Source organism: Cygnus atratus, chromosome 13 (assembly GCF_013377495.2).
Source record: "Cygnus atratus isolate AKBS03 ecotype Queensland, Australia chromosome 13, CAtr_DNAZoo_HiC_assembly, whole genome shotgun sequence".
Lineage (NCBI taxonomy): Eukaryota > Metazoa > Chordata > Aves > Anseriformes > Anatidae > Cygnus > Cygnus atratus.
Window position 1 is genome coordinate 19,832,044 of NC_066374.1, and position 13,787 is coordinate 19,845,830.

The 13,787-nt window shown below is 60.2% G+C and overlaps 1 protein-coding gene across 1 annotated transcript; it reads right to left on the minus strand.

Annotated features, from left to right (window-relative positions):
* Positions 1–6,336: 6,336 nt before the first annotated feature.
* Positions 6,337–9,379, minus strand: LOC118245411 (transforming growth factor beta activator LRRC32-like). Its single transcript, XM_035541604.1, has 2 exons — positions 9,260–9,379; positions 6,337–8,310 (listed from the first exon to the last, which is right to left on the minus strand). Exons 1-2 carry the CDS (start codon positions 9,377–9,379, stop codon positions 6,337–6,339), a joined length of 2,094 nt encoding a protein of 697 aa, XP_035397497.1.
* Between the last annotated feature and the right edge of the window lie 4,408 nt (positions 9,380–13,787).

Sequence of the window (13,787 nt, forward strand, 5' to 3'; positions counted from 1 at the left end):
TTCTGCTGCCTTCAGCACCCCGAAGAGCATGGGGGCAGGAGACCGAAGGACTTTGACTGTCACTGGGCTTTCCAGACCAGCACCAACGCCTTGACCTGTGCTGCTAACTCCTCAGCAGGCTGCTGAGCACAGCACAACCTGCTTCTCCAGCCGGCTGGGCCAGGAAACCCAGCTTAGGTCTGATGCTGCGGGCTGCCTGTGCACGGGTCTCAGCTGCAGAAGTGCCCATGCCGCTGCCAGGACTTGATCCCAGCCGGCAGAAGCGATGCAGCAGGGAAAGCAAGGCCTCCTCGGGCAGGAGCTGCTCTGTCTAGGACTTCTACTTTGGGATTTCACTTTCTCCCTCGCTGTGCAACTTCCCTTCTAGCAGGAAGGTGCTTTCCCTCCGCAGGGCTTCGCTGGGCGCCTGGTTAGCATCCCCCCGTGACCTCCCTTTGACTTGCTGTCATGCGAAGCAGAGCCGGGCCACGCAGCCTGAACTGGTGACCTTCCCGAACCACTCTCCTGCGATGAAAAGGCCAAGGTGCATTGTGCCTGGGCAGTGGCCCATGCGGAACGGTCCGCCTAGGAAAGGGCTGAGGTCGCTCCCAAATCCCAAGCAGAGGTACGAGGGGCTGAGCTAAAAGAGGGAAAAGAAAGAGACGCTGTGTTATGGCTCCCTGGCATCAGCTGGTTCTGATCCCGTTAACCTCCCTGCTCCTGGCTGAAAAAATAAGTCCTACGAAGCAGCACCCGGTGCTGGGCCAGATGCCGGTGCTGCGTGGGACGGGGCAGCAGCTCCACGGCTGTGGCCACCAGCTCGGTGCTGCGGCTCGCTCTGTGCTCTGGAAGTCCCTGATATTTTTTGACATCCCACCTTCCCAGCGTGGCTTTTGCAGATCCTTCTCCTACCTTGGCCAGAATCAGCTGTGGTGTCCCCACTTCTCCCTCCTGCTGGCCCATACGGGCCTTTCGCTCCAGCCCCAAAGATTCTGATCTTGTGAAATGTTTTCCTCTGTAAGTTCCCTTTCTTAGCCCTGGGGAATGGGGAAATGCCTTGCGCCCGGAGGGGGACATCGCGGGGAAATCTGAGCAGCTTCTGGAGGAATGAGGAATTTTTTGACCAGGAAAAGCTGCTCTTGTCGGGGCTGGGAGGTGCTCGGGTGCTTTTCCGTGCATCATGTGCGCAGCCTGCAGAGGGAGGTCAGCGTTTCACCAGGCACACGCAGGGCAGGAATTGCCAAGCAGAGACAACCCTGCTGCCACGCTCCAGTGGCTCCCAGTCCCACCCAGTTGCGGTCGCTCTGCCCTGGGCTCCTTGGTGGCAGCGCCAGCCCCCAGCCCGCCAGGCAGAGCCGCTGAGCAGGTCGGTGCTCTGAAGCCCCCATATCGTGACTAAGGCAGCTGCTGCTGGGGGCTCCTCACTGTATGTCGTGACGGGGACTTCAGACGAGAGGGTCAGGAAGGTCAGCGGTGCCCTAATCTCTGCTGAGTGGTGCACAAAGGTGGGCAAAGTGCGAGTCCCCTGTGCTGGTGGTGGTGGTGGGGAGGCTTCTGGGCTCTGTAGGCGCCTGGTTGTTACCTAATGCAGCCCGGGGTAGCACGAGCCTGCTTTACTGCGAGGGCGCATTGCTGCCTCACGTTCAGCGTGGTGTCCTCCAGGACCCCAGGGCTTTGCACCCCAAATCTTGGTAGTATTGACCTGGGGCTGCGTGACACCGCAGCGCTGTTCAAGCCAAGCTGGGTCTGAGCGGGGGCAGAGCTTCCCAACCAAGGCAGACCTCTTCTGTGGGCGTGCTTAGTGCCAGGCCCAGACGGGAGAGGACATGTTGCCACCTTCTGGCCAGCGGGTTTGCTCTTAAGGGCCACCATCTCCCCCCAAATCTGAGTCCCTGCCGTCACGGTGCTCCTCCACCGTGCTCGTGGCACTGCCAAGGCCCCCCGGCAGCGGGGCGCTTTGCTCCCCTGGTAGCTGTATGGCTTCCAGGCAGACCCCTCGAGGCATGGACGGTGCCTTTCGCTGGGATCTGGGGGCTCTCTAACAGCCTGCCTCGTGCTGGGGCAGTGTACAGCTCCCCAGTAGGTGCCGGGGCCGGGTGGCAGGCAGGACGGCACCACTGGTCCCCAGCACCCCGTGCCAAGGCTCCTGCCGCCCAGCACCCCTTACATCGGGCTGTGGGGCCGGGGCAAGGTCCCCGTTCCTGGCTGACAAAGCGCTTCTCACGTCTCCTGAGAAGCAGGAGAGGCTCTGCCGAGCGTTAGCTTTGGTCTCCGGGGGAACGTTGCTTCCTTGGGTGTATTTTTGGATGCAAGGTCACCACGGGACACAGACGAGTTCGCGAGAAGCCGGTGCCAGCACAGGGAACGGCGTCCGGAGGCTTCTGATGCCAATCTCCGTCTGCCTCCTACAAAAGGTGATTTTTTTTCACCAATCCCTCTTCACAGAAAAGTTTTGTGATGACTGAGCAGTAGGAAAAAAAAGGCTTCCTTTTAAAGGAAATTCAATGCTTTGTTTGATGTCAGTTCCTCTTAGCTCCATCCTTGAAGCAAGCGCAGGGCAAGTACTAAAAATACCCCTTCCACTTCCACGTCGGGCTGCCTCGCGGCAGCAGGAGGCTGAGGAAGGGGGTTCCCAGCCCAGCGAAAGGCTTCCCTCCTGCATCTCCTGGGATGGAAAGTGAAGTGGTGACCAGCCGGGTCTCTCTGCCCGCGCTGTGGCTCAGAGTGCAGAGGAGCAGGGAGGGCACCCGGGAAGCGTGGCCCCACCAGTCCCTGCCCTTCTGGCTCGTGTTCCCCTGGGGAGGCGCAAGGAGGAGCTCACGGGAGGGCAAGGAGAGAACCTGCTGCTGGGCAGGGCTCAGAGCTCGGAGCCCAAGCCCAAAGGTCTGGTTCACAGGCACCAGGGTAGGGAAAACTGTCACTGCTCAGCTCTGGCTGTCGTGGGAGCTGCATGTGGTCTTGCAGGAGGTCTTGCAGGCATGTCCCTGTCCCACCCAGCTGCTCAGTACCCACAGAGAGGCCAAGGAGGGGAGTAGCGGAGGAAGATGGAGCTGGTTGCCCTGGATGTCCAAAGGTCCACGTGGCCCACCGTCAGGGCTCTGGTTGGGGCCAAAGCAAATGACAGCGAATGGTTTGTGAACTGAGCAAGCACGTGGAGATCCCTCACCGTGTATCATCCCAGCCTGCGGTCACTTGCAGCTCCAGGCTTAGAAGAGGCAGCTTCATCTGAGGACCTTCCACGAGCTCCCCTCCCGCCAGGTCTTCCTCTCAAGCCCCTGGAGACGACTGTGCCCTCTGCACCCCACGCTCATCTACCCACCGTGGGGGAACCACATCCCCTTGTCTGGGAGGCTGTGACAGCGCCGGGCTGCGGTGACGCAGGGGGTGGTGGCACGCCGCCGTGCGGTGCCGACATCCAGCCTCACTCCGTGTGTCCCGGCCACCTCCCACCGTGTCCCAGAGGTGTGGACAGGACCTGGATCTGCCCGGGCTGGTGGCACTGGTGGTGGCCACGGTGGCAGCAGGTGACCGTCCTGCTGCGGGGCGCTGCTTTCCCGCAGGGAAACCGCCCCCCTTCCTCTTTCCGACGCACTCAGTCGGTGACCTCAGCACGGGATGGATACTCAGAAGCGGTCCGTGGGCGGCTGCGACCTGCCAGGAGCTGCTCCCATCAGCTGAGCCCCCCCCCCCAGGAACACGGTGACGCTGCCTGCCCGCTTCCCCTCCTCGCCCAGAGGGTGCTCTGCCTGAACCAGCAGCGCCTTCCAGCTGGGATGGCTCACGCTCGAGGGGAACGGGGCACCTGGGGACATTTCCGTGCTGCTGGGGCCGGCTGTGTAGCACGCCCTGTCCCCAGGGCCCCAGGACCGCGGGGTGGGGGCACCCAGCTGCAGAACATCTGCCTGCAAGCCCGGGACGGCAGGGACGAGCGAAGCTGCCGCAGGGTTTGGGAGCTGCTTTCCCAGCCCGTTCCCTGCCAGCGTCTGCGGGCTGGGAGGCTGCGTGCCGGAGGTTCAGCGGCAGGTCCCCGTCCGGCCGGAGCCCCACCAGAGAGGAAGAAAGTGTCATGAATAACACGCCCGACCTCGCCAACCGGGATGGAAATAGCTGACGGGAGTTTTGTTGAGTCACGCAGAAGGGGCTGTGGTAGCGAGCGATAATGGAAAGCAGTGGTGGCAAAGTCCTGCGAAAGGGAGGGACGCCCGGGCTGGTGTCCCGGAGGAAATGCAGCCAGGGCCGGCCGCTGGGACGGGGAAGCTGCCACCAGCCTCCTGTCCCATCCCGAAGGCGCAGAGCTCACACCGCAGTGGGCAGAGACACATCAAAACCCACCCTGCCACGGGGAGCCCGGCTGCAGTGCCAGGACGGTGCTTCGTCAGAGCAGCTGCCTTTGGGAGCACAGGAATATCAGCAAAAATTCAATAAAAGGGATACCTTCGGCGGCGGTGTGCACTCACGTGGGCTCGTCTGGTGGGTGAAACACGGAGCAGGGGAGAGGGACACCGCAGCATTTAGGGCTGCGGCTGTTCCACACCTCGCAGCACCCCGAAGGTGTAACCTCACCGAGCGTTAGCTCAGAGCGGAGCCGGGGAGATTTGGGCTCCGCCACGCTCCGTCCGGCGAGGAGCACGAGGGGCGCCCCGCCAGCACCTCCCTCAGCTCCTGCAGCAGCTCGAGCTCCTGTCTCCACGGAGAAAAAGGGAAAACACAAAACCGTGCTCTAACTCAGGCCGGTTGCAGGCAAGGTAATTTCCACATGAGTTAGCAGAACAGCTAGTTGGGAATTCCTGATAAAATCTATTTTTCTTTGAAAACAGACTGATTCAGTGAAATGTGAAAGCTTTCCACTGGAAAGAATTAGTTTTGCTGGATTTCTCAACTAATTCTCTAGAAAATTTGTAAACGGTCAGAAGATTTTAACCACCACTGCTCTTTTTTCAGACTCAGATTTATACCCTTACAGCTTGGCACAAACCCAGGACATTTTGACATAATCATTTATTTGCTCAAACCTCCAAATTCTACAGATTTCTTAACCTCGTTTTGAATCAAGAAAAAGCTTCTCCAGGCTTTCTTTTCCTTTGTTAAGGCTCATTGCCCCCTGCCCTGGCAGCCTCTCCAGCCCCTTTGCTAGGCCAGACCTCTCTTCCACCCCTCTTACCCTCCACCACGAGTCTTTTTGCTGCCGCTCCATGGGGACAGGGCGCAGCCCAGGGACAGACCGTCCTCGGGAGCGCTCAGGAAGCCCTGACACCAACCCCAGCACTGCACACAGTGTCCCTGCAGATCACACAGATGTCCCCAGCTCCGTGTCCCTGCGAGGCACGGCCGACGCAGCAAGCCTTGGGCGAGGAGGACACCGGCGGGAGGCAGAACATCTCACAGTGAAACACACAGAAAGTACAGCCCGGGAGGTGGCTGAAATGAGGAACGCACCAAATGTACCAGGGACACCCCCTCGAAGTCTGCAGCAGCGTTTTGGGCTCCATCCAGGAGCACCCCTGGGACAAAAAGCAACACCCGGGGAGCAGAGGGCGGCTGGCATGAGCCAGGACCCCGAGGGACTGCAGGGAGCTGGGAGCAGGGGCCGGGTGCGTGCAGAAGCGGGTCCAGCAAACACCCGTGGGCACCAGCCCCGGCGTCCCAGCAGCGATGCAGGCAGCCTGGGGAAGGAGTGCGTTTAACAGCAAAAATGCCCTTTGTTTCACAGTAAAACCATGATAAGCTTGAGAGGAAAAAAAAAAAAAAAAAGGAAAGAGGTAATTGGGATTTTAAGTGAATTCCAAGCCCTTTTGCTCTCACATCCCCTAGCACAACAGGTGTGTGGACGAGGAGGTGGCGTGCGCTGGGCCGGCTGGGGACTTTCAAGGTGGAACCAGAGAGATGTGAAACACAAGAGGTTTTGGCACGCCCTGATCTTTTCCCTTTCCCAGAGCTGGCCCCAGCCCCCGGATGGTGGGAGAGCCGCGAGGCTACGCAGACAACCACCTTTTCACAGCGGCTTTCAGGAGGGACAGACCAACACAAGCAGCCCAGGCTGGGCTTTCTTCTCCTTAGTGCTGAAAACAGTGGAGGGCAGGGCAGAACCACCCCCTGCGGCTACTTATTTAAGTATTAATTAATTATTAATTATTTAATTTCTTCCGCAAACTAGCGTTGATGGGGACACCTTCCTTCTCAAGAGCAAGGGGGCTGCAGGAACCCAGACCCTCCTGGTGCCTGCCCAGCGCTGGGCTCAGCCCCGACGTTGCTCTGCAAAACACCCGAGATGCTGGACACGCGTGCCCCAAATAATATTAATAATAATATTAATAATAATTAGCATTCTGACCAATAGCTGCAGCTCCCAGCACCGGCCTACACTTTAGTGTCACCATCTGCTGGCCTCTCCTTGGCTGCCTTCTCCGTTTTGGGATGGGGCACGAAGCCGCCCACCCTGCTGCCCCGCAGAGCCCCGCACCCCGGCGGCTTCTGCCCCCTCCTCAGGAGGCAGCACGCCCCGTAGCCCAGGCACAGCAGGATGCTCAGCACCACCACCAGCGCCGCCAGCGCCCCTTTGGGACGCGGGCAGGGCCACCAGGGGTGGCTGCTGAGCGGGGCCGAGAAGTTGCCGCGGCGGTGGCGGTAGGCGCAGAGCGCCCGGTCCAGGTCGGGCAGGCGGACGCGCGCCGCCCGCAGCGTGTCCAACCAGCCCAGCCCGCAGCAGCTGAAGGGGTTCCCGGCCACCCACAGCACCCGCAGGCTGCGGGCCCAGCTCGCCACGGCCAGCTTGGCCAGCGCCGGCAGGTTGTTGTCGCGGACGTCCAGGCTTTCCAGCGAGGAGCAGAAAAGACCCGCGGGCAAAAGGCTCAAGCGATTGCCCGAGAGGTCCAAGGCTTTGAGCGCGCCCAGGCAGGGGAGCTCTGCCGTGCCGTCCCCCATCTGGTTCCCCCGCAGCCAGAGCTCCTGCAGGGAGAGCTCCAGGCCCCCCAGGGCTGCCTTGGGCAGGGACAAGCCCGTGTTCTCGGACAGGTCTAGGGAGAGCAGCGAGGTCTGGTTGAAGGCGTAGGGCTGCAGCCGGGTGATGTTGTTCCTGTAGAGGCTGAGGTGCTTCAGGTGGGGGACGTTGTAGAAGGCGGTGCAGGGTCCTGCCCCGTGAGGGCCCCCTCCTGACGTCCCCCCACGGTCACCTCCCCGGCTCTCACAGGGCTGGAGGCTGTTGGAGCCCAGGTCGATCGTTTCCAGCTGGGGCAGAAAATCAAAAAACCAACGTGGCAAGGCGCGGATGAGGTTGTCGTGGAGGTCCAGAGAGCGCACGGAGAGGGACACGTTCTCCTGCGAGGTGGCCACGCTGTCCCCTTCTGTGCCACCTGTAAGCGTCTCCCTCGTTACGTCCTGGAGACAATTCGTGGCCACGCTGAGGTTGTGCAGAGAGCTCAGGCCATGGAAGAAAGAAAATGGGAACAGCTGCAGCTGGTTATTGCTGAGATCCAAGTCAGCCACACGGGTGAGGCCAGCTGTGGTGCTGGAGGACCCGTTAAACCTCGCCAGCTCGTCGTAGTGCAGCGCGAACGCTGCTGGGTGGCGTGAGCTCGGGGCCAGCGAGGCAATGAGGTTGTTGGAGAGGTTTAAGTGCGTGAGGTAATGCGCTTTGGGGAGCTCTGGGAAATAGAGGAGCCTGTTGTGGCTCAGGTCGAGCACCTGAAGCAGGTAGGGTTCCTCTCCGTCCTCCGAGACGAAGAGCTCCAGGGCGTTGTGGCTCAGGTTTAAAACTCGCAGCTGCCTGAGGCTGAAGCCGGAGATGCAGTGGAGGGAATTGAAGGCCAGGTTCACCACCTCCAGCTCCTCCAGAGCCCCAAAGGCTCCCTCCTCGATTTCCATGATGTAGTTGTTGCTGAGGTTGAGCTCGCTCAGCGCCGGCGTGCTCCAGAAGATGCCCGCGGGCAGCCTCGTCATCCTGTTCCCGGACAGGTCCAGCTTCTTCAGCGTGCTGAGGCTGCTGAGGTACCAGCCCGCCATGTGGCTCTCCAGGTTGTTTGCCGACAGGTCCAGGACCTCGATGTTGCTGAGCAAGCCGAAGGCTCGCCCGTTAGCGAGGTAATTGCGGTCCAGGCGGTTGGAGCCCAGGAGGAGAGAGCGCAGCTGGGGGAGCTGAGCCAGGGCGGCTCCCGACACCGCCTCCAGCTGGTTGAAGCACACGTCCAGGTGCTCGAGCTGCCCGAACCCCCGCATGCGGCTCTCCGACAGGTTTCGGATGAAGTTGTTGGAGAGCTCGAGGTACTTCACTCCTTGGCCAAGCTCCTCTGGAAAGCTGTGCAGGCCAGCACCCTTGCATGACACCTTCGTGGGGCTCTAGGGAGAAGCAGGAAAACCCATCAGCATGGGACAGGACGTGCAAAGGCACCTCCAGGCAGGGGATCTGCTCTTCTCCACGTGCCTGAGCGGTGGGAAGATGAGCCCCGTTCCATGTCCTACCCTGCGATGGTAAGGGGCCAGGCCACCGAAAGCTGCTCAGGAGACAAGAAGCTTGTCTGCAGGGCCCGAGGGCTGTCAGAGGGGATGGGAGACGTAGCCTTTGCTTTTATGTTTGTGGATGGTGCAGTTTTCTGGTTTGCAGTGCCCTGTCACAGGGTGGCACCCGAGCCGGTGGCCTGGCTCACCTGCTCCTGCCCTGGTGCAGGCTGGTGTCACCGACGGCACCGTTTCGGTGGCCCACACCCCTCGGGCTGCCGGCAGGCATCAGATGGCTTCTGCAGGTCATCACCAACACCCCAAGCCTCAGCCCTCGGGGACAAGCGCAGCTGAGCTGCGCAGAAGGGAAGGAAAAACCTCTGCCTGCTGCTGTTTCTGAGCAAGGAGAAGCCTTGGTGTCTGGTTGTCCTCCCAGGCAGCCCTGCAAGCACCATGGGCAAAGGGTAGGGGCAGCACTGACAGTGCCAGAGCATCCCTGTCCCCTCCTGGCGGCTGCACCTTCCCCTCCCTCCAAAGTGGTCCCCCTCGAAGGGCACCCCAGGGCATCGCCTTGGCGGAGTGGGGGGGACCTGCTCGAGGTGCCACCAGCACAGCAGGACGGGGAGCAGCTGGGAAGGGCCCCGGGCAAAGAGGCTCGAAGGCAGGAGAGCCGAGGGGAGGACGAAGGTGGGAAGACAGGGAAGGAAAAGGAGATGGAGGCCGGATGAGGATGGACGGGGGGATTTGCGTTTGGAACCTCCCTGCGCTGCACAGCGGGACGGGTGCTCGGGCCCAGCTCAGAGCCGGCGGGGAGCGCTGGGGCTGCGACAGCCCTCGGAAGCAGCCTTACCTGCTGGCACGGCAGGGGCTTGGGCCTCCCCTCCCAGCCAGGCTGGGCTCTGAGGACGGCCGGGAGCAGGCAGAGCAGCAAGCATCGTGGCCCGGCGAGCCGGGCTCCCAGCCGGAGCATGGTGGGCTGCGGGCGCTGCCAGCCCTGCCCGCTCCGCCGGTGCTCTCCGGCGAGCCGGGCTCGCTATAAATAAGCCTCAGCGTGGGATGGGGGAAGGAGATAACGCGGGGGGTGTTCGCAGCTACGGAAGTGGGAGAAGAGAGACATACGACTACAGAGGGGAAAAACAGTGCACGAAGCCACAAGGAAGGGAAAGAGAAACCGCTGGAGCAGGGAGGAGGCAGGGCTGCGGAGGGGCTCAGGTGATCGACCGAAACCGCCGTGGAAATCAAGTGCCAGGGAGGAAAGCTGCTACCTGGGAAAGCAGAGGGTTGCTGCAGGGGTTCCCCGGCTCTTCTCCAGTTTCCTCTGCCCTGTGCCAGGGCTGGGCTGTGCCCGGACCCCAGCAGCAGCCACCAGGACCCCTGGGACCCCCTGGGACACCAGGGCCGCAGTGGAGCTTGGTGCCCAGGGGAGCAAATTCTCCTCCCGGCCCCGCAGCCGGGGCTCCCCCATGGCACTTGTGTGCCCTGGGAACCAACCGCTGCGGCTTTCACCGCCCGGCCCCCAGGGCATGGGGTGCCCAGCACAAAGCAGAGCCCTCAGAGAGGGACCAGGGGTGAACGCGGCCCCTGGCACTGTCAGCCCTTCCCTTGTCCCCAGCGGGATGCGCAGGGCTGGGCTCCTCACTGCTACATCCCTGCATCCCCACCAGGCCTGGAAACGGGCGTCTGGGTCACGCAGGAGACATGGGGACACCTCCTGTGGCAGCTCCAGGTTGTGTCCGGGTCCCCAGAGCCGCACACCACGGACACAGGTGTTTTCGTGGTGACATCTCCGTGTCCCTGTGCCACCTAGTGGTGACACAGTCCCTGGGGACACAGGGCCGTGGCCAGGGCCACCTCACAGCAGACTTCACGGTGAGTTCTGCAAAACGGACTTTTGCTGCTTTTTTTGGCTCCAGGCGGCCGATCTCCTTCCACCTGTAGGAACGCGTCCGGGCTGCTGCCCAGCCTTAGCTGTTGTTCCAGAAGTAGAGCTGTTGCTCCTGCTCCTAGACGTGCCTGGCAGAATAATAAATGATAACAACAACAATAATATTTTTCCCTTTTTGCATATCTGTGCAACTGGTTACACCTAACGATGCAGCAGCCCAGCTTCCCCCGATGGTGCCCTGACGGTGGATGTGCTCCACCGCAGCCCGGGCCAAAGGCAGCTGCAGGAGAACAGCCCTCGATTGCTCCCGGAGGCGATCGATGTGAGGCTAGCACATCTGTGCAGATGTGGGAGCAGCCACCGACCTCTGGCCGAACCTGTGCGGCCCCGGCCCCCAGCCAGCACCTCCCAGGGAGCTGCCCTGCGCACCGGCACCTCCCGGGGAACCCCAGCCCTCGCCCCGGCCACCGGGCTCGGGTCCGCATAGCAGGCACGGCGGTGAAATCAGCCAAAAGTCCCTGATCAGAAGCAAGGGACTTCTGCAGAGAATCCCTGGGCACTCACGTCCCGAACCTGTGAACTCCCCGTGCTGAAGAAAACCCGGCACCCGAGGTCTCAGCAGTGGGGTGCGCGGATGCTCTGGAGCCGAGCTGTAAGGCCACCTGCCCCCTAAGCCATGCTGGCACAAACCCAAAACCAGAACAAAGCGCCTTTTGTTTCCTCCTCCACCTTGTGCTGCCTCTCATTTGGGGCATCATTCTAGGTGCCCTGCTCCCACGGAGGGTGATCCCCGAGCCAGGGCAGCAGCACCCCTCGGACGAGCTCCTCTGCACCCACCACCTGCCAGTGCTGAGCATTGAGGAACACCCAGAGATCAGGAAAAAGCTTTATTTGCAAAGAAAATATTGACAATTTACATAAACTTACATCCTAATTTATATACATTATGTATATTTTATATACAGATAGTGTCTTGAATAAAGATGTCGAAGCACAAAACAGCATCAGTATATCTCTGTGCAGCTCAGACAAATAACAGGCTCGGAGTTGTGTATCTTTTCCCACAACTCCTCTCCCATTATGTTTTTACTGGGGAGGTTGAGGAGAGGCTTCCTCTTACACCTGGAAGTGATGAACACAGACATCATGGGGGGATCGGGCTTGCAAATGGGTGCAGCAACTGAACACAGCTGCGCCTGGACAGGGGGACAGTGTCTGGTCCTGTGAGCCAGAGAAATGGAACAAACCCGAGCAGCCTGCCCAGAGGAGGCTCAGCTCGCAGGCGGGGGCGAGGGGGCTTGCTGTGACCAGCTGCCTTTTTGCTCCCGAGCTCTGAGCTGACACCCCAGGGATCGTGCTGCTTGCAGCACGCCCGGATTTCACAGAGCCACGGAAGATGCGCACCTGGGAGCAACTCCCACGTGAACATCTGCCCCGTACCTCCTCAGACCGGGAAATGCAGCCTCTCCTCCACTTTCTCCAAATGGCCACACCGGGACTTTTGGGGACAGTGAAGGGGGGGCTCATGGAAGGCACGCAGTAAGTCAGTGGGCCACGAGAGTGAGCGCCTTCACAGGGCCCTCTGCCCCCCTGATTGCCAGAAAAGGGGCTGCCCCACCAGATGAAAGAAGGACCAAGCAAATGTAGTTTGCTCATCTCTTTCCAACTGCAGCCCAGGTGCCCTTTTCTGAGCACCGAATGCTGGAAGGATGGTGCCGAGTCCCCTGACGGGCTGGCAGGGGGCAGCAGTAGGCCTACAACTGCTTACCTGGGCGAGAAAGGCACTGGAGGAAAGCACAGACAGGTATTTGTGGGCAGGGAGCCATGCCCTGACGCGTTTGCTGGAGAGAATCCTTCCTTCCAAAGGTGCCCTGAACTACAAGAGCAGAGCTGGCTTCCCTACGGATTGTCTCTGCATAGAGGATCTTGGCGGGGGGAGAAGGGTTTTGAATGAATTAAATACCAATCAGCTGCTTGCTACATTTCTGCAAGTGGAGTCCAGCCAAACACTGAGCAGCAGAGCTAAGGCACGGAGGTAAGAGCGAGCTAGCGAGTGCCGCCGGGAGGAAGGGCGGCACGTGGGAAGACAGCAGTGACTGCTGGGGGGACCGGAGCGCTGCGCCACCGTCTCCAGCACGCCGATGTTGGTCTGTCCACAAGGTGCTTCCTTCTCAGCCAGCCTAGGGACTGACACACATCGGAATGAGAAGACACCAGAGGGAAAGACTGGAGCAAGGCCCTGTTCCTGCGGGAGGTGGTTAAACTCTTCCACACGCATCCTCCTCAAGCTCTTTTGCGCTGCTTCCAGCCCTTTCTGGCTCCAGGTTATGGAAACCTGCAGAGGCACCGAAGACGGTGGCGCAGAGAAGTGTCATACAGAAGAAGCTATGCTACAGCCTAGGCAACCTGCACTGCAATACTTCATCAACGAGAACTCAGTTGCTGGGCGGCCCAAGGGTTTCAAGTATAAAACCCTCCCCAGGGCTGCCACAGGGCCGGCGACGCATTGATCGCTCAGACCAGCAGGTGAAGGTGGCTCTTGGCACGAAGGCCACCCGAAGCCAGGTATTCCCCGGTCTCTGAGCCCACGTCGTGGTGCTCAGGCTGTGGTGTAAGACCAGAAGCAGCCCCTAACACCTTCTGCTGCTCGCAAGGAGCGAGGCAGGAACCGCTTCCCCCTGTCCCCTCCCCGCCGCCCCAGGCACATGCCAAGGGGGAGCTTGGCAGCGCTGCCTGGGGTTTTTCGCAGCAGCAGGGGATTCTCCCTTTGCCTCCTCCTGCTCGCAGCCATACTCAGAAGCGAATCACAGATCCTGCCAGTGGGGGACAAAGAATGCAAACTACATCCATCGTGCTCTCCCGAGCCATTTCGTTATTTATGCTTGCCCCAAAGTCTTGCTGTTCAGACTGTATTCTAAAGCAATTCTGTTAATGATTTGCTTAATGTTCTCACTATACACAGTTGTCCTGATTCATTCTTGTCAAAGGAACATGTCCTTCTTAATCCATTTTAAAGGAAATAAGCCACAAAGACTAGTTAAGTGCCCCTAAGGCTCTTGCTAGTCCAACATGTTAAGGCTAGAAAGGAGGAGAACATATTGAAAAAGAAATAGCAGGCAATTTCTCATGCAGTTATTTTATAAACTGCACGCCTCCTGTGAATAGCGAGGCCGAAGCCAAAGCTGGGTGCCCCCAAGAAATATTTATCTCCCAATAACTGCAATAGTTGGCAAGTGAGATCACTCGCTACGGATCGGGAAAAGCAACGGAGCCAAGAATGCCCCAGCCAGGGCGGCCGCACCGATCGCTACCCGCGCGGCGCGGGTGGACGCTGGCTCCTCCTACATCCCTGCAGGTGAGCACGGCTGAGCCACCGCTGCTGGCCAAGAGCTGGGCTAATATCACCCAAGGCATCGGTCTGGGGCTCGCTCCCAATCCTGCTATTCCTCTTTGCCATATAGGCTGAAATTCTGCTGCCCTCTTTGCTTAACGA